General features: G+C 54.5%; 1 protein-coding gene across 1 annotated transcript; it reads right to left on the reverse strand.

Moving 5' to 3' along the window:
- Window positions 1–1,331: 1,331 nt before the first annotated feature.
- Window positions 1,332–13,124, reverse strand: FAM53A (family with sequence similarity 53 member A; the record flags this gene model as incomplete). Its single annotated transcript, XM_086407824.1, is given in 5 exon segments — window positions 1,332–4,115; window positions 7,009–7,530; window positions 7,532–7,644; window positions 8,387–8,441; window positions 12,975–13,124. Coding segments are annotated over 5 exon segments (1,125 nt in total), but the record flags the coding sequence as incomplete, so codon positions are not given.
- Between the last annotated feature and the right edge of the window lie 11,764 nt (window positions 13,125–24,888).

Raw genomic sequence — 24,888 nt, forward strand, 5'->3', positions numbered from 1 at the left:
CACAGACACTCAGCGGGAGAGCCCGTGAGGACACAGGGCGGAGATGCCGTCTACATGGCCAGGAGAGGCCTCGGGGGAGCCTGCCCCGCCCGCACCCTGACCTGGGACTTGCAGCCTCAGGACTGGGCGGAACAGGTGTCTGTTGTCTGAGCCCCCCAGTGCCCCCAGATAAAAGGAGAAACATCACATGATCGTCTCGATAGACAAACAGAAGCTCAGCATTCACGTGATTTTCTACAATTAGCAGACTGGGAGTAAAACTGGGCTTGCTCTGTCTGAATCCCCTGGGTCCGCTCCAAGCTCCACTCCTTGTTTCAGGGTTGAGGGGAGACCTGGCACACACCCGGGCCAGGACCAGGATGAGGGCCACCCTCTGCGCCAGCACAGCAGTCCCCCACAAGCCTCTCCCAGGCCGCCCAGCAGTGGGGCTTCAAGCTGTCTTTGTGGCTTGTTAACAAGCAGTCCTGGCCATCTGGGCCCACGAAGGGGCATGAGATCGGGGGTGTCATTGTGAGTACCTGGGGAGCCCAGCTCCAGTGCCCAGACCTCGGCCAGAAACCCAGGAGCAGGTGGACAAAACTGAAGGAGAACGAGGCCTGAGTCCCCTCCCGGAGGCCCTGTCTGGACAGCCTTCACCTGGCTGGAAACCACAGAACATTCTCCACATGTGTGCATGTGTGTGCACCCGGGCACAGCCCCACAGGGGCATATACACACCCGTGCATGCACACACATCACACATGGACACAGCCACACACGGGCAAACACATGCTGCACACACACACACACGGGTCCACAGATGCTCACGTGTGGCTGTGTGTGCGCACATAGGTGCGTGTACACACATGTGCACGTGTGTGTATGGGTACATGTGTGTGCATGTGTGTGCACGTGCACACATCACGCATGTATGCAGCCACACGTGGGCAGGCACAAATGCATGTGTGCGCATGCACACGCGTAGGCCCACAGGTCCTCACAAGTACGTGCATGTGTGTGCACACGTGTGCACACAGGCATAGGTGCAGGTGTACATGTGTACACATATGTACATGCATGCACATGCATGAACACACATGCACATATACCTCGCTGTATTCCAAGCAATAAAACATTTATAGGCCTCATTATTTAAGCTAATGCAGTGAACCTAAAAATTGCTAAAAGGATCTTTAAAAGAAGCCAGACGATTTGGAAATTCAAAGCTACTCTCCTAAATAACTCCTAGGTCAGAGAGCAAATAAAAGTTACCGTGACAGACGATTTTACAGCTGTACAGAGAGAGAGACCGCACGTCCGCGGAGCCAGCTTCAGGAGGAGTTGGCGGAGAATTCACAGCCTTAAATATTTTTATTACTGAGCAAGAGAGACTGAAAATAAATGAACTAAACATTGGACACAAGGAGGGAAAACAGAACAATAAAGTAAATCCAGGGAGGCAGGAGGGGGTACAGATAAAGGCGGATTAATGAATTGGAAACAAGAAAAATGGGGGAACTCCTCAGTAAATCCAGGAGCTGGTGCCTCAAAATAAATAAATAAAATAAACAAACGTCTGACGGGCTAATGAACAGAGCGAGGGAACACAGAGGCCCAGCGGGCCCAGAGGCGGGCAGAGGGCTGGGATTAAAAGTAACAAGTTAGAGAGTGGGATTCTCTTGATGAAACTGACAACGTTCTAAGACAATATAAATTACCAAAATCAACTTAAATAGGTTTTAAATTAGTTAAAAAACCTGCAGAAAAGCAGAAAGAGGTGCATGATTGCGGGGGAGGGGGTGTCATTTCCCCTTCCACGGGACCCCCGAGCAGAAACCCTTGGGAGGGGCCCTGCTGAGAGTGGGCGGCCAAGGTCAGAGGCCCCGGGGACACGTGGGGAGGGGCTTGGGGCCTCCAGGCTGGTGGCCTGAGTGAGGGGACCAGGGCCCTCTCCCCACTGTGATCTGGAGGGCTGGTGTGGAGGCTACAGGAGCTGGACCCTGCTTGCCCTCAACCTTGTCCACCCTGACCCTTGACTCCAGCTGCCACTGAGCTCCACCCCCACGGTCCCCCCACGCTGTCCACACCAGGGTCCCCGGGCCTGGCTCGATTCTCAGGGGCGTGTCTCCACCCGGAACCTCGTCTGTGTGTCCCGTGGGGTCTGCCCAAAGCCGTCCTGGGTGGGCATGGTCTCTGCAGGACAGTCTGCAGTTGCAGGGCGCCCCCGGGCTCTGACTCCAGCGCCTGTGTCTGCACCCTGCCTCTCTCCTGCCCACCGCGCCCCCTCACCAGCGTCAGCATCTCTGCTGCCCTCGGGGGCTGCGTCCCTCCTCTCGCCCCCGCCACTGTCCCTCCCCGGTCATCCCGCCCGGCCCATCCTCTGGGTCCAGCAGAGGCAAGACCCCCAGCCTCCTCGTGGCAGCCTTGTCAAAGTCCTCCCTTTCTGTCAAAGTCCTCCCTTTCTGCCCCTATTTTATTACCCGTTGCCTCTTTGTTCGACTTTATCCTTTTATTCCCTGAACTCAGGGCTTGGCAAACGCCCGCTGAACCTCGACTGGCTGAGCTCAGGTGGATCTTAGGCTTCTGGTGGGAGGAGACCAACCCTCCAAACCCAGCCCCCAAGCAGGAGGCACACTGCAGGCTCTCGGGCCGGCTCGCCACTGCCCTGCAATGTCCTCTGAGGCCTCCGTCCCACCCCCCACCCCCCATCCCGTGCTCTGCAGCCCCCCCATCCCCTTATCTTTGACCTTTCCTCTTTCAGCTAAGTCTGAGAAGCTTCCAAAACCCCGCCGTCCAGGCAACACCCCAGAGGGGCCACCAGTGGAGGGGAGCCTCCGATGGGACAGGTGGACTGTTCAGAACAAGGCAGGAGGCCCGTTCTGCATCCATCTGGGGCACGGACATCCAGCCCCCCAACCCAGGGGAACAGCCAGGAGCACAGTGTGTGTCTGAGGGCAGCGGGGCCTCAGGCTGCAGCTGAGGTTGTAGCAGAAGACAGACCTCTCTGACGTCAATGGGAAAAAACCCTTCCGGCCACCAGGCAGGTGCTGCTGGGGTTCCAGCAGGAGACGGGCCAGCGCCTGGCAGGCAGCCCGACGTCCCCAGGAGGGGCCCCAGCACTGAGGCAGCACTTACAGGCGGAGGCCTGAGGGTGGGGGTCCAGCAGGACGAGCCCACCTCCCCATTTTGCCTGCCTTCCGCCAACATCCAAACTAGTTCAGAAGGTGCTTTCGCTCTCCTTGGGGCCCCATGACAAGTTCTCAGGAAAGAAAATCAAGGACGTGTCTGCAAAGGTCATAAACATTTCCTTTTGCTGTCTCAAACTCCTTTTTTTACCCAAAGTTCCTCAGGTCAACATCGTTGGTGGAAATCTCAGGGTTTCATTGAGTCAGAACGAACAAACGGAGACCCATCCGGCCCCTGCCCCACCCGGCACCTGCCTGGGGAGGGGCACGAGAGGCCGGACCGTCCTCACCAGCCCAAAGCCTCGGCCCTGAGCCCCCCGGCCGGCGGCCCGAGACGCGGCCCTGCTCCAGACAGGGCAGCTGGCTCGCGGGGACCGTGCCGTGGGGTCCCGAGAAGCTGAACCGTGTGCAGGACACACGGCCACGCCAGTCTGCACACAGAGCCTGTTAACAGAACACCCATCCGAAAGTTCGTTTCAAAACAGAGATGCTTTCTCAGAACTGCAAAAGTGTAAAAATACGAAATACTGCTTTAGGAAAGGCTGAATCCGAGGAACACGTCACATTCAGAACACCCCGGGCCTTTGCGCGGAAGAGGCGAGGCGCCCGCCATCTGCCCGGCCCCGCCCCAGGCCCCAGGCCCCGCCCCCAGGCCCCGCCCACCGGTCAGCAGCTCTCCATCTGCTCCAGGTCCAGCTCGCCGGGGCCCCGGGGCAGGACGCCCTCCTCGCCAGCACTGTCCCAGTCACCCGGGTCCCCGCCGCTCCCGCCCTCGCCAGTGGCCCAGCCCCACCAGGACCCCAGGCCAGGGCTGGTAGGGCGGAGGCCTGGGCCCCGCATGGCAGGGCCACAGGGGTCACACGGGGAGGACAAGGCCATCCTCACTCGGGTGTCCTCCTCATCCTCGTCTTCGTAATCGAGAGGGCAGAGGCTTTTTGAAGTTTTCAGAATCTGCAACAGAAGAGACGCAAGCTTCAGGCACTTCCAGGAGGTCACGGGCAACGCGGTGTCCCACTGGCCCCGGAGGGTCCCCGAGTCCATGTTAACCTCCCTGGTCTTCTGGCAACACCACACACTCTCCCTGCCTGGGGGCCACCTTCTGAGAGCCCTGCCCACCCACCCCTGCCTCGGGCAGGCGGTCCCACTGGGGATGGGGGCCCGGGCCCCGAGGCCAAAGCTGTGTCCAAAGTCCCAGGAAATACTCAGGGGAAGGTGGGCCAGAGGCCCAGGGTCCACGTCCAGCTGCCCCGCTCAGCAGACCACCCAACTTCTGCCTCCACAGCCTCAGGAGGCGCCCATCAGGGCCCCCCAGCTCCAGGCAGGCAAGCCCCCCACGGCCCCTCCCCAGGCCCCTCCCTCTTCCAGTGGTTCCGCTTTCAACACAAACACACTGCAGGTGTCCTCACCTTTCACTCCAGAGAGAGACACACACCCCACACCGGAGCCTCCCCTGAGCCGCCACCCTTTTCTGCCCCAGCAGGCATCTCCCCGCCCAGCCCAGGGCGCCCGGCTGAGACGGGCTCTACAGGGCTCCTGCCCACCATGGCCAGTTCCTCCCTGCCAGGGCCCTGCCCCCGACAATCACATCCCCAGTCTGCGCCCCCAGACCAAGCACCGGCCCCAGCAACAGACACATGCCCACCCGCTCGGAGGCACCTCTCCTCGGTGGTACCACGGGCAGCCGAGGCCGAGTGGCCACACCAAGCCACCCTGAGGTCCTGATCTGGGCGGAGCAGCGGGCATGCACACAGCAGCAGCTCCTCACACGGCCACGCTGCCCCAGACCCGTCACTGCACGCTTCAGGGTTTCTCAGGCCACTGGCAGAGCACGAGGTGGCCACAAGTGTGTGGGCAGCGGTTATGGGGTACGGTGCCCCCGGGCCCCCCACAGCCAGGGTCCTGAAACGCGTGTCCCAGAACAGCGCCCCCGGGCCCCCCGTGGTCCCTCTGGAGCCAGCACTTTCGAGCCGCTCGCTCCAGCAGACAAACGCCCTGGTTTCAGCCGTCACTGCTCTACTGCAACGAGTGAGCCACTGGAAAGTGAAACTGAAGAATCAAGTCTTCAGAGACCTGACAACTGGCCACACATTCTGGTCACGAAATGAGGGTTCGTGAAAGAGTTTCCTCTGCGTTCAGATGCAGGTGGACTCCCCAGTCACGGTCACTTTCCTACCTGCCCCCCACTGCAGGGCGGGCCCAGCCCCGCACACTCGGTGGCAGAGCCGACGTGTCCCTCCCCACTTCTCCACCCATGAAGTCACGGCACAGAGGTCAGGCCTTCTGCTGGATGGTGGAAACCTGCCGGGAGGCAGAAGGACTGCGGCCCAGAGATCTGTCTGCGGCCGGGACACAGCCCAGCCGTGATCACAACTGCAGCTCAAGTGTGAAAGGCGCAGCTCGGGACGCTCCTGGCTCAGGCCACACGCAGCTAGAAACCACCTACTTCACGGCCCAAAAGGTGTCACAAAACTACAGGGGGCAGTCCGAGCTGCTCAGGGGACCTGAACCGATACGCACGACTCTCGTCACTGGGCGGTCCTGCTCCGGTTTGATGGTGACCTACATCTAACCAGGTGAACAAAAAATACTTTTTCAAAAAATCAAAGGTCAAGACTTTGAGTCTGAATCAGGGGCCCTCGATCTTACAGGGTCTCTCATCTTGTGTGCAAAACAGCCAGTGTGAACGTGCCTGCCTGCGTCGGCCGACTTACGCCGGACAGGGACTGTACCCAGGCTCAGCGGCTGGAGCCAAGGGGCCCCGAGACTGAGCCGAGAGTAGGGAGGACACCCGACCTGTCCGGCCACGCGCAGCCCTGAACAGACACCGTCCCGCGAGCCAAGAGCTGACCTGCCCCCGCTGCACATGCCCCTAGCCGAGGCGTCGGGCCTTCTCCAGACAGACGCTCAACCTCTCTCCCTCATGGAAACACAGCCCAGTGTCCATGCTCGCACCAGAGCTGACCCTGCCCACAGGCCACAGCCACGGCCACAGCCACGGATGGCCGAGGGAGAGGCCCCTGACTGCCCGGAGCACCCGGAGCCCGGCACTGGGGCTCTGGCCGCGGGAAGGCACGCAGACACGCACCTCCGCCGACCTGCCCCGGCCAAGGCCCTCATCCCCTGCCACTGGGCTGGGGGGGCCACGGTCCACCAAACACAGGACACAAGCACCAAAAGCGGTCACCTGAGGGTCACACCGGCCTGGGCCCAGCCTCCCCAGGCGGCACGGGCCGAGGCCTCCCTGGAGAACCAGGGACGCAGATGGAGGCGTCCCAGCACCCCACTGAAATCTCCTGATGGAAAGGCCGCACCCACATGCGAAGCCACAGGTCAGCTTCTGGGTTCCAGCGTCACCAGATGCCCGGGGACAGCGCCTGCATCTGAGACGGCCGTGAAGACAAATGGGATGACTTGGTCTGCAGGAAACGGGGGATGCGGGACAAAGGAAACAGCCCACAGCACCGGACAGCCGGCAGACAAGGTTCTCCACCAGCAAGCGATAGCCCACAGAACCGGGCCAGCCGGCAGACGAGGTTCTCCACCAGCGAGCGGACAGAGACCGAGGGGGACAGGAGTCCACCCTCCGCGGGCAGGGCCCCAGGAGGCAGGCCAGAGCCAACAGGGAGGGACTGTGGGGTGGCACACGCCCCCGAAGCATCTCCCAACACACGGGAGCCCCAGGCCCAGCTGACCCACAAGGCCCAGGCACAACCGACAAACACGGACATGTGGGTCTGTCCTTGGGCAATGCTCCAAGGAGCACTGGGGAGCTTGGGGAACAGGATGGGGGCGGGGGTGGGGTGGGGGGCGGCGCGCCGGCACCGGACGCGGGAGGGAGCCTCACCCGGGCCATCTTCAGGAAGTCCAGGGCCGGGCTCGGCCAGCGGGCGTCGTCCACGCGCCCGCGCTTCTGCCGGCCCTTCCCGCCCGCGCGCACGCACGGCTGCGAGTGGCAGCAGAGCAGGCCCTGACAGCGGCTGGGCTCGGGCGTGGACATGGGTGTGGGCGCGGGCACGCTGCCGGCCGACGGTGGGGCTGCGCCCTCCGGCACCAGGCGCTCCTGCGGCGGCAACAGGCAGCGTCGCGGGGAGGGCGTGCGGTCCCCCTCTGGTGGCCCGCCCAGGCCCGGGGCCGGCCAGAGCGCAGGGGGCGAGGCGGCGCTGGTGGCCGGGAGGGCGCGGCCCGGCAACCAGGCGCTCCTGCTTCTGTGGCAGTGCCTCTTGGTGACCGGAGTCCAGACCCTGGGGCCGCCGGGGCGCCTCAGGGGCCCGCCGCACGCCAGCTCTTCTGGCTCCGACAGGGAGCGGCCGTGCCACTTGGTGAGCGGCGCTGAGGGCGGCCGGTGCTGCCCTGAGGCCCCGGGTGCTGAGCGCGCCTACACTGGGGCCGCGGGGGCCAGGCGGGGAGGGGCTGGCGGGGCCCGCGGCCACCTGGCTTCTTACGGGCCGCCGTCCACCGACGACCTCCCAGGGGTGCTCTTCTGCGGAGACATGGAGAGAGGGGTGAGGGGTGCCCGTCCCCGTGCGCACACCCCTGGCCTCCAGGCAGCGGGTGCTGAGGGGCACTGCCCACTGGGAACATCGCCCCCCAACCAGCGCACACTGTAGGGGTCGCCTAGGGGCGCAGCGACCCTAACACCAGAGGCTCCACTGTCTCACCACCAGCTAGGAGGCCTTAGCCTGGAGCCCAGGGCCTGGGTAGGAGAGCAGGACGCCCAGGGAGACCCTGGGGCACGAGCATGCCTGGTCAGTCGGAGAGGACGGCAGGGCTGGGTCCATGGGGGCACCCAGGGGCGGGCTGGAGCACCCATGCTCGGACCCGCGCACCCGCACTCCAGCCCGCGCATCCACACTCGGGCGGCCAGCCCACTCAGACCGCAGGGCACACGTCTGTGGGCGTGCACTGCAGGGCTGGCCGGCAGCCCCCGGCCCTCCAGGCACGCAGGACCCCGACACGCACCGCACTCAGCAGCGCTGGAGCCGAGGCTGCGCACACCGCCTGACCGCCTGTCCTTTCACCGGCAGCCACAGGACCTCCGCCCTGCAGGCAGCTTCCAGAAGGTGGGGCGGCAGCCCCGGGCCCCACCCACGCCGCTGCCCCAGGGAGGAAGGCCAGCAGAGGGCGACCTCGCCTCCGGGCCAGCGACTGTGTCCTTCCGGCCCTGCCCACGGTCCCAGCCCCCAGCAGCCCCGGAAAACCCGCCGGGGCTTTTAAACACTCACTGTTAGTCTCAAAAGGGAAGGAGTGGCCACTTCTGCTGAGTTTCTGGGCAGAATGCTGAAAGTGAAGAGAAAGAAGTTTCAGTACTGTGGGTTTACACATGCAGATTCAGGAACAGCTCAGAAACAGGCCTGTTTTGAAATCTGTTTTTCCCCAGCACTGGCCTTCCGGGTGATTAAAAGGAGAAGTTGTTATTTAGTTGCTAAGTCGTGTCCAACTCTCTGCAACCCTGTGGGCTGCGGCAAGTCTGGACCTCAAAATACGTTTATTTTTAATTTTTTTCCTAAAGACTTAAACGCCTAACAACTCTTCAGGTGAGCAAAGGACAGGAAGCCCGCCACAGCTGTCCTCAGCAGGGCGGCTCCTCGGAAGCTGGTCCCGCCTTGACCATGACACGGGCCCTCTGTCCAGTGAGGCAAGCAGCTGCAGGATGCGGCGGCCAATGAGGCCCAGCCCGAGCCCATGCCACTCTGCTCGGCCACGGTGTAGCCCCGGGAGGTTGAGGGCCCACTTGGAGCCGCGTCCTCTCAAGGCCTGAGTCTGTCTGCTGCCTTCAGACCTCCCGCGCAGGCGGTGCTCAGCTTTCTCCGCCTCCCACACCTGGAGTCTCCTCCACAGCACGCAGCGCTTGGTCATGGGGCTTCAGCCCCTCGGGGGGACCGTTTCACGGGACAACAAACTCATGACAAAACAAAGAACTTCTCTGCTGTTCTCATGAAGGGAGTAAGTTAAAAGCTGGGTTCATCACCCAGAAGGACGAGGCCCATCGACAGTCAGGCTGGGCAAATGCAGGCTGCCCAAATGCAGGCTGCCCGGTCGGCTGGTGAGCAAGTGCCCCGGAGCTCCAGTTCAAGACAGAGCCACGCAGGGAGCCACGCAGGCTGGGCCAGGCCTCTGCCGAGAGGGGCGGGATCCAGGCTGTGTGCCTGCCGTGCCCAGCACAGGGCCAGCTGCGTGACGTGCCCTGGGGGCGGGGGCATTCGCCGGGACGGTAGGGGGGCAGGGTTGGCTGGGGTCCCGGCACCCCTCCACACTCGCGGGGGTCCCGGCGCCCCTCCACACTCACAGAGGCTCCATCTCAGTCCTCCTTCGCGACAGCGGAACCCAGTGATGACTCGTGCAATGAGTGGACAGGAGCGCAGCCAGGGGCTGGGCGAGCCGGACCCTCAGTCCAGCTCGCCCAGCCTGTCCCCAGGGAGGCCGGCTGCTCTCTGCAGGCCTCGTCTCCCACCCAGGACAGAAGTGACCGTGGGACACACAGAACAGGCGGCTGGGGTCCCACGGGAGCCCCAAGAGACCACTGACGGGGCAGGGGTGGTGGTTCTGAGTAGCGGTGCCGGCCGGCCACGCCCCCACACACCTGCCTCGCCCCACATGGAACAGCTCAGACAGTGCAGGCTTCAGGCTGCAGTAAGGGGGCAGCGCTTCAGAGTGTGTCTCCCAGACTCAAATTAGCAAAGACTTCTTAAACAGGATTAAAAAAAAGAAAACTAATTTACACTGATACATTTGTCTGCATTGGAATTTGGAATTTCTCTTCATCAAAAGACACCGTTAAGAAAGTGACAAGGTGGGGATTCCCTGGTGGTCCAGTGGTTAAGAATCCTCCTTCCAAAGCAGGGGAGAATGCGTGCGTGCTAAGTCACATCTGACTCTTTGTGATTCCGTGGACTGCAGCCCACCAGGCTCCTCTGTCCATGGGACTCTCCAAGCAAGAATACTGGAGTGGGTTGCCATGCCCTCCTTCAAGGGATCTTTCCTACCCAGGGATCGAACCCACGTCTCCTGAGGCTCCTGACTTGTAGGAGGATTCTCTACCACTGAGCCACCGGGGAGGCCCCCAGTGCAGGGGACCTGGGTTCAATCCCTGGTCGGGGAGCTAAGATCCCCCCATGCCACGAGGAGCTAACCCCACGCAGCACAACTGCGCCTGCACGCCAGAGCCCACAGACGCCACAGGAAGCCTGCCTGCCACAACCAAAGATCCCGCGCGCCCCAAGTAAGACCTGGCACCCCCAGGAACAACTAGTTAATTAAATGTGTTATGAACTAGAATGACAAGGCAAACCCAACCAGATAGGAGAAAATATTTGCATAAAACACAGGTGAGAAAAGACTTACAGCCAGAATATACAAAGACTTGCTCCAAACCAATAAGAAAAATACACACGACTCTCCCCCCCAAAAGGACGAGCAAAAGAACAGCAAAAAGCACGTAAAAAACTCTGAGGAGTACAGGACTGAGGGCAGGGGGAGAAGGGAAAAATAGAGACTGAGATGGTGGGATGGCATCATCGACTCAGTGGACATGAGTTTGAGCAAGCTCCAAGAGAAGGGTGAAGGGCAGAGAAGCCTGGCAGGCTGCAGTCCGTGGGGTTGCAAACAGTCGGACACGACTGAGCAGCTGCACACCAACAGGAGTACAGGAAATGGCCGTGATCTCGTTGGTCATCAGACACGAGATCAGTGCCATGACACCGCCACAGCCCACCGGGGAGAAGGCACAGCAGGGTCAGTGCCAACAGACGGCCGGGCAGGCCGCCGACTCAACACACAGAGGCCTCACGCAAATGCAGACAGCGGCATTGCTGCTGACGGTCGGCTGTGGACGCGGCCCGAGGGCTGGGCTCCAGGGAGGCAAGGACCGTCCAGCAGGCCACAGGGACGCCCGCCGATGCTCCGTCCACACGGAGTCCCAGGGACCTGGTGCTGAGTGCATCCCAGGCTCCAGGGCACCCGCACCCTGCGAGTGAGCACACTGCTGCCTTCTGGGGCCGGAAAGCCACACGGGGACCTCTGCGGGCAACAGAGACGTGTGAGGTGATGGGGACAAAGTCACTGTGAACACGACTGGGAAACTCACCTACTCAACAACAAACCTCACCTGTAGATTTCACTGCCTACAACTTGAAAAATTAAAGTGATAGTCACTTAGTCGTGTCCAACTCTTCGCAGCCCCGTGGACTGTAGCCCGCCAGGCTTCTCTGTCCGTGGAAATCTCCAGGCAAGAACACTGGAGTGGGGAGCCATGCCCTTCACCAGGGGATCTTTCCTGAATCAGGGATCAAACCTGGGTCTGCCTGCATTGCAGGCAGACGCTTCACCATCTGGGCCACCAGGGAAGCCCATGCAACGTACACCTCAACAAAATAGTATTTTTTAAACTTAAGACTTTTAAAAGCTGAGCCCTCTACCCACCTAAGTTTGTATCCACAGAGCTGGACACGCCAGGGGACACAACACACTGAGGCCATACCCACACAGGCTGGCACACGCTGACCCTCCCTGACCATGCACCCCTCGCCCCTCACGGGCTCCTTGCCCAGGCCCCACCAAGGCCTGTAAACAGGGGGCCTTCTCCCCAGACGGGCTGCGGCTTTTGCTCCAGCGCCGGTCCTCACTGAGAAGGGACGCCAAGCACCTGTCCCCACGGGCTCCTGGCCCCTCACTGGGCTCCGGTCCCCACCAAGCTCCAGTGCCCTCACTGGGCCCCTCTCCCCTCACTGGGCTCCTGGCCCCACACTGAGCTCCTGGCCCTACGGGCCCTGGCCCCACACCGGGCTCCTTTCCCCTCACTGGGCTCCGGTCCCCACCAAGCTCCGGTCCCCTCACTGGGCTCCTGGCCCCTCACCGGGCTCCTGTCCCCACGGGCTCCTGTCCCCATGGTCTCCTCTCCCCTCACTGGGCTCCTCTCCCCACACTGGGCTCCTTTCCCCTCACTGGGCTCCTGGCCCTACAGACTCCTGTCCCCTCACTGGGCTCCTCTCCCCTCACTGGGCTCCTGGCCCCACACTGGGCTCCTCTCCCCTCACTGGGCTCCTGTCCCCATGGGCTCCTCTCCCCTCACTGGGCTCCTGGCCCCTCACTGGGCTCCTCTCCCCTCACTGGGCTCCAGCCCCCACGAAGCTTCGGTCCCCATGCTCTGAGCCCTGTCTTGCACCCCCTGCAGGACCCTAGCCCTCTCACGGCTCTCGGCAACGGGCCCGCTAGTGCAGAGGGCCTGGTGGCCCCGGTGTCAGAGCGGGAAGAATACAGACAGGACTTTCTGGCCATGTCTCTCCAGGTGAACCCTCCTGCCCACCCCCTTCCCTGCCAGACTGGCAACAAGCCGGCCCAGGGCCACCAAGGGCACGCCGGCTCTGAGCACCTGCCCAGAAGACCTGCAGGCTCGGACCCCAGCACCGGGCAGTGCCCACGCTCTGTCGGCTCCCTCTGGACCTGCAGCCTGAGCGGGCGGGTGTGACCTGACAGTTATGGGAACTTAACCTAGAACACGGCTCGGCCTCTGGCAAAGCCAGCCCAGGGAGACAGAGGTTAAGATGGGCTCTTGGGAGGGGCCATGCCCAGAGGCCAGGGCGGCGTCGCTGGGCGTGGCTACTGACCAGGGCGACGTCCAGGCTGGGTATCCAGGACCACACGTGTCCACCAGGAGCTGGGCTCTCACTCACAGTGGTTTAATGATGCCAGAACCCCATCACTACCTTGGGGAGCTTTTTGAGCTCTGAGGACGCCAGGGCCTCCCTGGGGAGCTGCCCACCCACCCCCATCCCCTCCCCAAGCTGAGACCCAGCCCGGGCAGCACCCCCTGACCCGGGGTGGGCAGCTCACTGGGCCGGCATCGTAGCTCTTGTGGGCGAGGTCGTCCAGGCGCTGGCTTTGCAGCTTCTTGGTGATGAGGGCGACCGTGGCCCGGCGCCCAGGCCCTCTATCTGTGCCAACGGGCCCCGGGCTTCTGGAACGTCAGGTTTCGGGAGGCCCCGGCCGCTGTGGGTGCTGAGCTAACCCGCACGTGTGTGTTTTGGTTTTAAAGACGAGCAATCCATTTCCAAGGATTCTCTGGACTCCGTGCCTGTTGTTGGCAAAGAGAAACCGTCACACACACGGGACCACGAGCGTCCCACCGGCTCCGCGCAGTGAACAAACTCACCCCCTAAGACCCTCCCGTGTGTAAACGACCGCACGAGCTTTCTCCTGGAAAACCTAATAAAAGCTGCTGTCTGATCTCAGGAAGGCGGGTGGACAGGGTGGGAACCAGCAAGGGGGGCCCCCTACCCCGCTCCAAACAGGCACCAGACGGAGGAGCACAGTCGGCCACACTCTGGACGCGAGGAGCTGCTGGGAAACTGAGGCCTCGGCCAGGGGCGGGGAGACCCCAGGGACGACCGGCCGTTGAGTGCTGACTACGGCAGTTAAACACCCCTCCCCCGCCGCACCCAGCCAGCGAGAGCCCCAACCCCAGCTGAAGCTGGGGGTCTCTCCCGGGCGGAGTGGGGAGCTGCAGCTCGGGGGTCGCAGAAACAAGGAGCCGGCAGCGGGGCCCAGACAGGAGGGGCCCTGAGCCCACGCGGCTGGTCACCCTACCTGCAACCCACCCTGGCCCCCTCCCGTGGCCACTGCTGCCTGTGGGCACTGCCAGGGCCACCAGCCTGGGAAGCCACAGACAGAGGTGGAGGGACAGGAAAACCCCAGCGATGGGAGGAAACAGAGGATGCCAGAGGGAGAAGGCACCGCAGCTACAGGCGCGATCAGGAAACACTGACGGAAGTTAGAGCTCAGAGACTGAGCCGCAGCGGGGACGGGGCTCGGGAGTCTGCAGGGTCTGGTTCCCACCCACCACCAGGCCTGGGGACCCCCTTCCCCGAGGCCGCCTGGGGCTCGGCAGGCGCCCACGACCCGCCTCCAACCGCCGGTCACCATCTGGGCAGCTTCACTTTCCCAAAGCCTGGTGCACAGCCCCCTCGCCATGGGAAGCACCCCAGGGGCCTTGCGTGGATCGCGAGGGGCACTCACCATCATAAAATCCGTGGTCAGATCCAGGGGGAAGCTGCATGAAGACTTCCACAGATGCCGGGATGCCCTCTGATCCTAAAACACATGTGAACACACTCTCAGCGGGTCTCAACAGGCCTGCCGAAGGACCCGGAAACAGCGCCCCAAGGCCAGCGTCGCCGTGGGCGGGAAGAGGGAGGCGTCCCAGCACAAACAGGGCGCACCCTCTGGCAGAGAAGGGACAGGGGCCTCCGGGGCGCAGGGCCCTCCCCCCAGCAGGAGCATGTGCCACGTGAGCTCGCCCCGCCACAGGCACCGACCGCCCCCAGGGCTGGCTCCAGACCAGGAGAGGCACTTGCTGTCCGCAACATCCACGTCAGCGCACTTCAGTCTGAAGCCCATCCGCGGGGTCCTTAGCCCCTGGCACGCTTGGCCCTGGTGGCACCCCCGGGTCCCCCCATGAGGTGACCACCTCTGGCAACACAGTTGGGGCCCCTGAGGCTCCGAAAGCTGGGACAGGGCCAGTGGGTCCCCACGGAGCAGCTCTGCAGCAGGAGCGGCCCCACTTCAGTGCGTCTCGGACCCAAGAGCCGGACCAGAGCCGGCCACACAGCACCCGCACCCACACCCCAGCCCCCCGCCCACGGGTGGGAGCAGCCACAGAACACTCGCCCTGCCGTGCCCCACAAGGCCCCGTGGGCCCCAGCCAGAGCCCCTCGTGGGAGAGGGGCTTCACCAGGCCCCGACATGGGACAGGCCAGCCCTGCTGCAACCTCACCAGCCCCTGATGGCCGCGACACCGCCCCTGCCCCCCGAGCTGGCCGCCCCAGGCTCTCTCAGAGCCTTCTGTCAAACCCTCCCGGTAGCTCACTGCTGGGAGCCGGCATATTGCGTATTGAGTGCATATTGCATATTGAGTGCAGCACTTTCCACAGCATCATCTTTCAGGATCTGGAATAGCTCAACTGGAATTCTATCACTGCCGGGAGCCAGCGTGAGGAGCTCCACCCATGACAAAGGTCATGAGGAAGGAGGCTCGGCATATGCAAAGGCGGGATCGAGCCTCAGGAGTCCCCCTGGAAATTCTCGAGCATTTACACCCAAAACCAGAGTCTGCCTACTTTCTGCTTTGTGCTTTCACCTACACCTCTGACTTTACGGGGGGCTGTCCCCCACTACCTCTCTGAAAAAAGAGTTAGCTTACAGTTCCAGTTAAGGATTCCTGGGTGTGACAGTGTTTAACCTACAAACTCCTTTGGAAGTCCTCTAGCCTGCCTGAATAGGTTTTTCCGGCCACGTGTGATTGCTCAGAGCCTCCCAACTGTGAGAGGCATGAGGTGTTCTAAACTGTCTGAATACAGATTCCTTTGAGCAGTTAAAAGATTGATTAGAAATTGTATTGGTGAAGGGATTTTCACTTGTTGGGCCAATGTTTGCTGCTAAGTCTCCATATCCCTTACCTGCTGTGTCCCTGGCAGTGTATTGATTAATAGAATTGGTGTAAGTAGTAGCTTTAATGTTTGTAACCTGGGACCCTTGAGTTAATTCTTTTTCTTGTTATAGCCCACCACACCTTTGCTCTGTAGGAATGCAACTTTATCTAATGCTTTTGGAGGGCGGCTCCTGACCAATCACCTTTAGAGAAAAATAAGTTTTCTGAAGAAAGGGTCTTAAAATGTTAACAGGCCTCCGGGCCAGAAGATGATGCAAATCACCTAAGCTTTTGCATATGCTAAGTTTGCAGGAAGAAAGCCTGGCTTACTGCATGACTCTACCCCTTTCCCCATTATCCTCTATGCATAACTTAAGGTATAAAAACTACTTTGGAAAATAAAGTGCGGGCCTTGTTCACCGAAACTTGGTCTCACCATGTCGTTCTTTCTCTCACCTTCTGGCTGAATTATTCAGCCTCTTTTCTCCACTGAATTTCCTCACTGAGCTATCCTTATTTCAGCCTCTTTTCTCCACTGAATTTTACTGCGCTATCCTCATTCTATTACTCTTTATATCCTTAATTAACGTTTAATTAAGCAGTTGTTTCCTGATCCTCGCCGACGCCGTCCCCGCTTCGAATACCCTGGATCAACCCGGGCTGGTACCCGGCAGGTGGCGCCCGAGACAGGGACTTTCGAAGGTAAGCTCCCCAAAGCAATCAGAGCCATCAGCCCTATTGCTCCCCGTTCTCGGAACAACTGGGTCACCAGCCCTCTTGTTCCCCACGGAGCAGTTTGGGTGACCAGCCCTACTGCTCCTCCCTCGGAACAGTTTGGGCCATCAGCCTACTGTTCCTCCCCCAGAACAATCTGGGTCACCAGCCCTATCGTTCTTCCAGGGCTCGGGACGGCTAGGACCCCACTCGAGGGTGCCGCGGACCCCCCTGTAGGATAGACAGGGCGAGAGGAGCGGGAAGTGTTGAAAGTGTTAAAAGTTAGACTTAGAGAGAGAAAACGGTTTCTAGAGTTAAAAGGCCAAAGAAGAGCCTGATCTTTTAAAAGCTAAAAGCTTTATCTTCTATTATACTTAATTTTCTGACATGGGTAACACTGAAACTAAGAATGGCAACTCTTTGTACAAGTAATCTTGAAACTGTTAAAGAGGCTACTGTTAATTTAGATACTTGGGTGAAGGTAAAAAACAACTAAAAATTTATCCTATAAATATGATTAAAAATGTTCTGGACCCTCGTCATGAGGCCGTGGGATAGCCTATGGGAGAGGCTATAGCGGTGGATGGCAGTGGGTCTCCACCTTCTGCGCAGATCATATTTTCTGCCATTGACGAAGAAAAGGAGGGAGACTGTGCTCTACCTCCGGAGGAAGGAGAGGGCTTACAGGATGCTGCGGCCGGGCGCCCTGGCGAGCCCCCTCCCCCTCTACACAAACCTTTAAAAATTTATCCAACAATTTCTGATTTAAGGCGACTTCCCCACCTCCGCTTGCACCTCCCAGGGCCTAAGAATTCCCCAGTTTACATCCAAAGCCTCCCAGACCATTGCCTAAGGCTGAAAAAGATTAAAAAAAAAATTTCTTTTAAACAAAGGAGCTTTTAAAAAATACACAATATACAGAGCCGGCTCCTTGCAGAAAACCCCCTCAGGAGGGCTTCACCCAAGCCAAAAAAAAAAAAAGAGAAGAAAAAAAAAAGTGAAAAAGAAAAAAAGAAAGAAAATAGAGAAAGATCTAAAGATAGAGAAAAAGCTGAATAGTGAAAAGGAGAGAGGAACAGAGAAGGAAGGAATCAGGGAACGCAGCAAGATTGAGAAAGGAAGAAAGGAAGTTAGAAAAAGAGATACAGAGAGAAAGAGAGGGAGGAGGGAAGAAAAAGAGAGAAAGAGGGTAAAGGGAAAGAAACGAAGGAAAGAGAAGGGTAGCGAAAAGGAAGGAGGAGAGAAAAGTGAGAACAACAGGAAGAGAGAGAGAGAGAGAGACTAAGAGACGCTGTGACCAGGTGCCCTGGCGAGCTCCCTCCCCCTCTGCGCAAACCTTAAAAAAAAAACAACTTATCCACCACTTTCTGATTTAAGGCCATTGCTGCCTCCGTTTGCGCCTTCCAGGGCCCAAGAGTTCCCTACTTTGTCCCCAAAGCCTCTCAAAGTGTTGCCTAAGCCTGAGGAAGATAAAAAGTTTTTTGAACAGTGGAGATTTTAAAACAGACTGCACAATATGCAGTGCTCTTGGAGAAAACCCCCTTGGGGGGTCTCACCCAGGCTAAGAAAAAAGCCGACGGTAAAGGGATTTAGCAACAATACTAACCCCTGATATGCCGGCTGCTCCGATTCCAAGGGGAGTGGCTGGCGCCCTGCCTGAGGGCATTGTAGGACTTGTGCTAGGGTGTAGCTCGCTTTCAAAAAATTTCAGTGGTGTATGGTGTGATAGATTCTGATTATATTGGAGAAATTATAGTTTTGATCTCGCCGCTTACCAAAACTGTGCAAATTAATAAAGGTCAAAGAATAACACAGTGTTTGCTTTTACCTTATCAGGCAGGAAAAAACTTGACTTCTCAAGCTAAGAGCCACAGAGCGTTTAGATCTAGTGATCTAGCTTTTTGGGTGCAGGAAATTACAGCTCCAGGGCCTTTAAAAGATCTTTTAATTCAAGAAAATAAACTGTCAGGGCTGTTAGACACAGGAACAGACGTCTCTTAACATTGCTGGGAAAGACTGACCCAGGTCCTGGCCAACGCATACTACTGAACGTGAGTTGGTGAGATTAGAGAAAGTGGTATGCGGGGTGGGAATGCTGTAGAGAAAAAGGTGAGGGAAAGTTTAAAACCTTGAAGAGTAGTAAGTTCCCCGTTGCTGGAAGTATTCAAGCAAAGATTAGATGGTTGCTTGTCATCTAAAAGGCTATAGACCAGATTTAGGTTACAAAACGATAACTGGAGAAGCTTATAAACATGTTGTGCAACACCTGTTTACTTGCTTCTCATATTTAGGTCTGCCAAAAGTTTTAAAAACTGATAATGCCCCTTTGAAGCTGCGGAGAGATTGTTTACTAACTTTAAATGATTTCCAAAAATTATTAGGGGACATTAATTGGATACGCCCACATTTAAAACTGACTACTGCAGATTTAAAGCCTTTGTTCGATTGCTTAAAAAGCGATCCTAATTCCAGTTCTAAGAGAAAGTTGACTAATAAGACAGACGGCTCTTGTTAAAGTAGATGAGACTTTAAATGATCAGTTAATTAGGATTAATATTACCATAAGATGAGATTAAATTATTCTTCCCACAAAACATACACCTACAGGATGCTTGTGACAAAAAGGCCCATTGGTTCCATCTACCAGTGACCCCAAGAAAAATAGTTTTATCTTATCCCAGCTTGGTGGCACAATTAATTATAAAAGGAGGAAAAAAGAAGTGTGGAACTTTTTAGAAAAGAAGTAGCAAATATAATAATTCCATTCAATAAGGATCAACTAAAGTCTTTTACAAAATAGTGATGACTGGCAAGTTGCCCTGATAGATTTCAGGGGTCAAATTTTGTTTCATTTGCCCTCAAGCCCCCACAGTAGTTAAAAGTTCAAAAATGTTAGATTGGCAGTTTGAGGATACCTGTGGAACTTTCCAACCCTACGTAGTTCCTACGCTCCCCTTTACCCTATGGGGGAGGGACGTGCTGTCTCGAATAGGAGATACTCAGAGAAGGGTTTTCTCAATTTCTTAGTTATCAACAGGCAGTACAATTAACAATACTTTATATATTGTTATAAATACGTAATATAAATATATTTGCCTAATTACAGTTTGCCTAATTAGGTATGGGTATAAATAAAATATAATAAAGGTATGCCTAATTCTATTTATAGATCTATACTTAATTAATTTGTATATAAATTAATGTATATACTATGTATGCATATTATATATATACTGTATAATTAAATGTATGTTGCAGTAATATAATGTGTGTGGCTGATATTAATTGGTATGGATTGATGTGCTGTGATGATATATGTTCTGTATGCTGTGTAATTATATTATATATGTGTGACGTGTATTATTACAGTACATTGGTTTGTGTTGGTTGGTATTAGCTGTGTACGTGTTGTATTGCTGTAATATATATGAATTAATATATTAATTATAAGATTAATTCAAGCATATTGATTTATATATATTGTATGTCAATAAGTTTATACTTGTTGCCATATATAAATACATTTTGCATTTAGGTATATCTGTATACCAAAATGAGATAAGGAGGTTATACATTTATTATTTAAATTTATAGAGACCTAAACTAAACGTTAGACCTAAATTAACATATCTCTAAATTTATGTTGTTAAAATGTAAATTTTAAAAATTTTAAAAATTAAATTGACAACTGCTTGACAATTCCTTTGCCATAAAACTGCCATAGGTGTAACTGGGGTAACCAGACAAAAACTTGGTTTTATAGCAAAATGGCCCCCTAGAGTGGGTCCATCTTCCCGCTCAAACTAAAAAAGTAGCGACTTCTTATCCAGGATTGACAGCTACTTTGATATTAAATGAAAAAAGCAGAACATTGAATTATTTGGTAAAGAGCCATCAGAAATTGTAATTCCATATAATAAGGAACAACTTGATGCTTTTCTAATGTTTGACGAGGATTGGCAGATTGTTATAGGAAACTATTTTGGTCAAATTTTTGCATCATTTACCTTCACATGTTTTGCTGAATTTTATATCCAGACATCCAGTTATTTTTCCTGTGAGATGTAAACAATCTCCTGTTCCAAATGTTCAAATAGTTTTTACTGATGGGTCAGCAAATGGTAAAGCCTCCATAGTCACTAAAAATCACCAAAAGGTTTTAAAAACACAAAAAACTTCAGCTCAACGAGCTGAAATAACAACAGTCATAAAGGCTTTTGCTATGTTTGCAGTTGAGGAATTTAACCTTTATTCTGATTCTCAGTATATTGTCAGGTTGTTTCCACACATTGAAACTGCGGTTTTTGTCTGAAAATAAAACTACCATATTTCATTTGTTAACTAAATTACAGCAACAAATTTGGAAAAGAAATAAAATATTTTTCATTGGACACATTCGGGCTCATTCCAGATTGCCCGGCCCTTAAAATGCCTTTAAAGATTTGGCTAACTTGTTAACCAGAAATACAGTGGCTACTGTGATTGAGGAGGCCAGAGCCTCTCACTCACTTCATCATCAATACGCTACTGCTTTAAGATATCGATTCCAAATTCCCAGAGAGACTGCTCGAGAAATTGTGCGTTCTTGCTTATATTGCCCCACTGTTTATACTAGTCTACCTATGGGAGTTAATCCTCGCGGTCTCAAACCCAACGTACTCTGGCAAGTGGACGTAACTCATGTTTCTTCATTTGGAAAACTGTCCTTTGTTCTTTAACTGTAGACACCTTTTCTCACGTTATTATTGCAACTGCTCGTACAGGGGAAGCAATTAAAGATGTAATACAACATCTCTTTACTTGTTTTTCATATTTGGGCCTGCCAAAGGCTCTGAAAACTGACAATGCTCCTGCTTATACTTCTAAGTCTTTTCAGGAATTTTGTATAAAGTTTCAAATTAAACATAATACTGTCATCCCTTATAGTCCCCAGGGACAGGCCATTGTTGAAAGAGTGCATCAAACATTAAAAATCCAAATTCAAAAACTAAAAGAAGGGGAGTTTAAGTATAGTTCTCCCCATCAAATCTTGCAACATGCTCTTTTCGTAATAAACATTTTAAATACTGATTCAGCCTGAACTACTGCAATGCTTCGCCATTGGTGCCCAGAGCAATTAAATGCAAAACCATTAGTCAAATGGAAGGACCTCCTCTCAGGACAATGGAAGGGTCCTGACCCATTATTAACTAGCGGTCGAGGATGTGCTTGTATTTTTCCACAGGATGCAGATTCTCCAATTTACATCCGGGACAGGCTGATTCGCCATGTTGCAGTCCCCCAGACATCCGGTTCCCCCATTGCTTTGGTTCCCCCATTGCTTCGATCACAAAAGAGGAGCCCGCCAGAAGGGGAGGCAAGATAAACATCGAGATCCCGGCGAGACTGGACAGGGCTGCTGCACTGCGAACTCCAACCAGAAAATAATTCTACTTACTCTGCTTTGGCTTGTCTACCCTCTCCTTATGTTTTTCTCTTTACCAATGATTCTGGAAAACTTAATGTACATGTGACTTTCACTGGCGGACCCAATGCAGTGACTTGTGAACAATGCGTGCTCTCATCTTGTTTAAACCCTCAATATAATGTTTGCTCCTTTGTAGTGTTACAACGTCCGCCTTATCTTATGATGTAACCACTTATTGATATAACTATAGTCTTGCTGTGTTACAACAACTATAAGATTTAATGTGATCCTGACGGTTTGTGGGCTTTACTTATTTTAGGAATATCAGCTTTAATAGCAGCAATTACTTCTGTTACTGTGGCAGCAATATCATTGACTCAACAAGTGCATACTGCCCAATATGTTGATACCATGTCTAAAAATGTTTCTTTAACTCTAGCAACACAGGAAGCTATAGATAGGAAATTAGAGATGAGAGTAGACGCCTTAAAAGAGGCAATAATACATATTGGGACTGAGTTACAGGCTTTAAAAGTGAAAATGGCTCTGTCTTGCCACGCTCATTACCGGTGGATATGCATGACCTCTTTAAAGGTAAATGAGACAGATTATGAATGGGAAAAAATCAAAAATCATATCTCAGGTGTTTGGAACAGCTCTGACATTGGCCTGGACTTAGGGAAATTTCATAATCAAATACAGACCCTGGAACACTCTCGACTGGATTTTACCGCCGCTGGAGCAGCTAATGACTTTTTTCACACCTTCTCTAACTTTATTTCTGGAAAAAGCATTCTGTCTAATATCTTTAGATCTAATTTTGCTTCTCATGATCATTCTTCCTTGTATTGTCATGATTCTTCAGCAGAACATTCAGAAGCTCGCGACTGAGCTGCATCTGGCTGTTTTAAGAAATAAAAAAGGGGGAGATGCCGGGAGCCGGCATATTGAGTGCATACTGCATATTGAGTGCAGCACTTTCCACAGCATCATCTTTCAGGATCTGGAATAGCTCAACTGGAATTCTATCACTGCCGGGAGCCAGCGTGAGGAGCTCCACCCATGACAAAGGTCATGAAGAAGGAGGCTCGGCATACGCAAAGGCGGGATCGAGCCTCAGGGGTCCCCCTGGAAATTCTCGAGCATTTACACCCAAAACCAGAGTCTGCCTACTTTCTGCTTTGTGCTTTCACCTACACCTCTGACTTTACGGGGGGCTGTCCCCCACTACCTCTCTGAAAAAAGAGTTAGCTTACAGTTCCAGTTAAGGATTCCTGGGTGTGACAGTGTTTAACCTACAAACTCCTTTGGAAATCTTCTAGCCTGCCTGAATAGGTTTTTCCGGCCACATGTGATTGTTCAGAGCCTCCCAACTGTGAGAGGCATGAGGTGTTCTAAACTGTCTAAATACAGATTCCTTTGAGCAGTTAAAAGATTGATTAGAAATTGTATTGGTGAAGGGATTTTCACTTGTTGGGCCAATGTTTGCTGCTAAGTCTCCATATCCCTTACCTGCTGTGTCCCTGGCAGTGTATTGATTAATAGAATTGGTGTAAGTAGTAGCTTTAATGTTTGTAACCTGGGACCCTTGAGTTAATTCTTTTTCTTGTTGTAGCCCACCACACTTTTGCTCTATAGGAATGCAACTTTAATGCTTTTGGAGGGTGGCTCCTGACCAATCACCTTTAGAGAAAAATAAGTTTTCTGAAGAAAGGGTCTTAAATTGTTAACAGGCCTCCGGGCCAGAAGATGATGCAAATCACCTAAGCGTTTGCATATGCTAAGTTTGCAGGAAGAAAGCCTGGCTTACTGCATGACTCTACCCCTTCCCCCATTATCCTCTATGCATAACTTAAGGTATAAAAACTACTTTGAAAAATAAAGTGCGGGGCCTTGTTCACCAAAACTTGGTCTCACCACGTCGTTCTTTCTCTCACCTTCTGGCTGAATTATTCAGCCTCTTTTCTCCACTGAATTTCCTCACTGAGCTATCCTTATCTCAGCCTCTTTTCTCCACTGAATTTTCCTACTGAGCTATCCTCATTCTATTACTCTTTATATCCTTAATTAATGTTTAATTAAGCAATTGTTTCCTGATCTTCACCTACGCTGTCTCTCCTTCGAATACCCTGCATCAGCCGGGGCTGGTCCCGGCAGCTCACAGCACGCACAGCCCTGGAAAGGGAGCAGCAGCGATGACAAGATGTGAAAAAAACAGCAAAACTACTAGTGTTTGAAAAGCGGGCCCACAGTCCTGGCAGAGGCTGGGTGTGCAGGGCTGGACGGGGCTGCTCCGGGGGCCCAACCTTCAGGTCAGGTGAGAGGGCGGAACAGGGCCCCCGGCAGGCGCCGAGAGAACGAGGCAAGCAGAGCGTACGCCACAGAGGACATATGTCCACGAACCCAGACTGAGGGAAAACTGAGAAAAGAGGAAATGGGGGGAGGAGGAGGAGGTGGGAAAATGCCAACTAAGAAACACAGACGGAACGACGGAAGTTACGGTTACCGTAAAGCTTCAGGCGAGAACAAGCTGGTTTAGAAAAGGCAGAGGAGCAGGGATCAGATCGCCAACACCCGCTGGATCATAAAAAAGCAAGGCGATTCCAGAAAAATATCTGCTTCTGCTTCACTGACTACACTAAAGTCTTTGACTGTGTGGATCACAACAAACACTATAAAATTCTTCAAGAGACGGGAGTACCAGACCACCTGACCTGCCTCCGGAGAAACCTGAATGCAGGTCAGGAAGCAACAGTTGGAACTGGACATGGAAAACACACTGATTCCAAATAGGAAAAGGAGTACGTCAAGGCTGTATATTGTCACCCTGTTTATTTAACTATATGCAGAGTACATCATGAGAAACGGTGGCCTGGAAGAAGCACAAGCTGGAATCAAGGTTGCCGGGAGAAATATCAATAACCTCAGATATACAGATGACACCACCCTTATGGCAGAAAGTGAAGAAGAACTAAAGAGCCTCTTGATGAAGGTGAAAGAGGAGAGTGAAAAAGCTGGCTTAAAGCTCAACATTCAGAAAACTAAGATCATGGCATCCAGTCCCATCACTTCATGGGAAATAGATGGGGAAACAGTGGAAACAGTGACTTTATTTTCTTGGGCTTGAAAATCACTGCAGATGGTGACTACAGCCATGAAATTAAAAGATGCTTACTCCTTGG

The sequence above is a fragment of the Bos grunniens genome, chromosome 6 (assembly GCF_055505025.1).
Source record: "Bos grunniens cultivar Pamir isolate PY7600 chromosome 6, Bosgru_T2T1.0, whole genome shotgun sequence".
Lineage (NCBI taxonomy): Eukaryota > Metazoa > Chordata > Mammalia > Artiodactyla > Bovidae > Bos > Bos grunniens.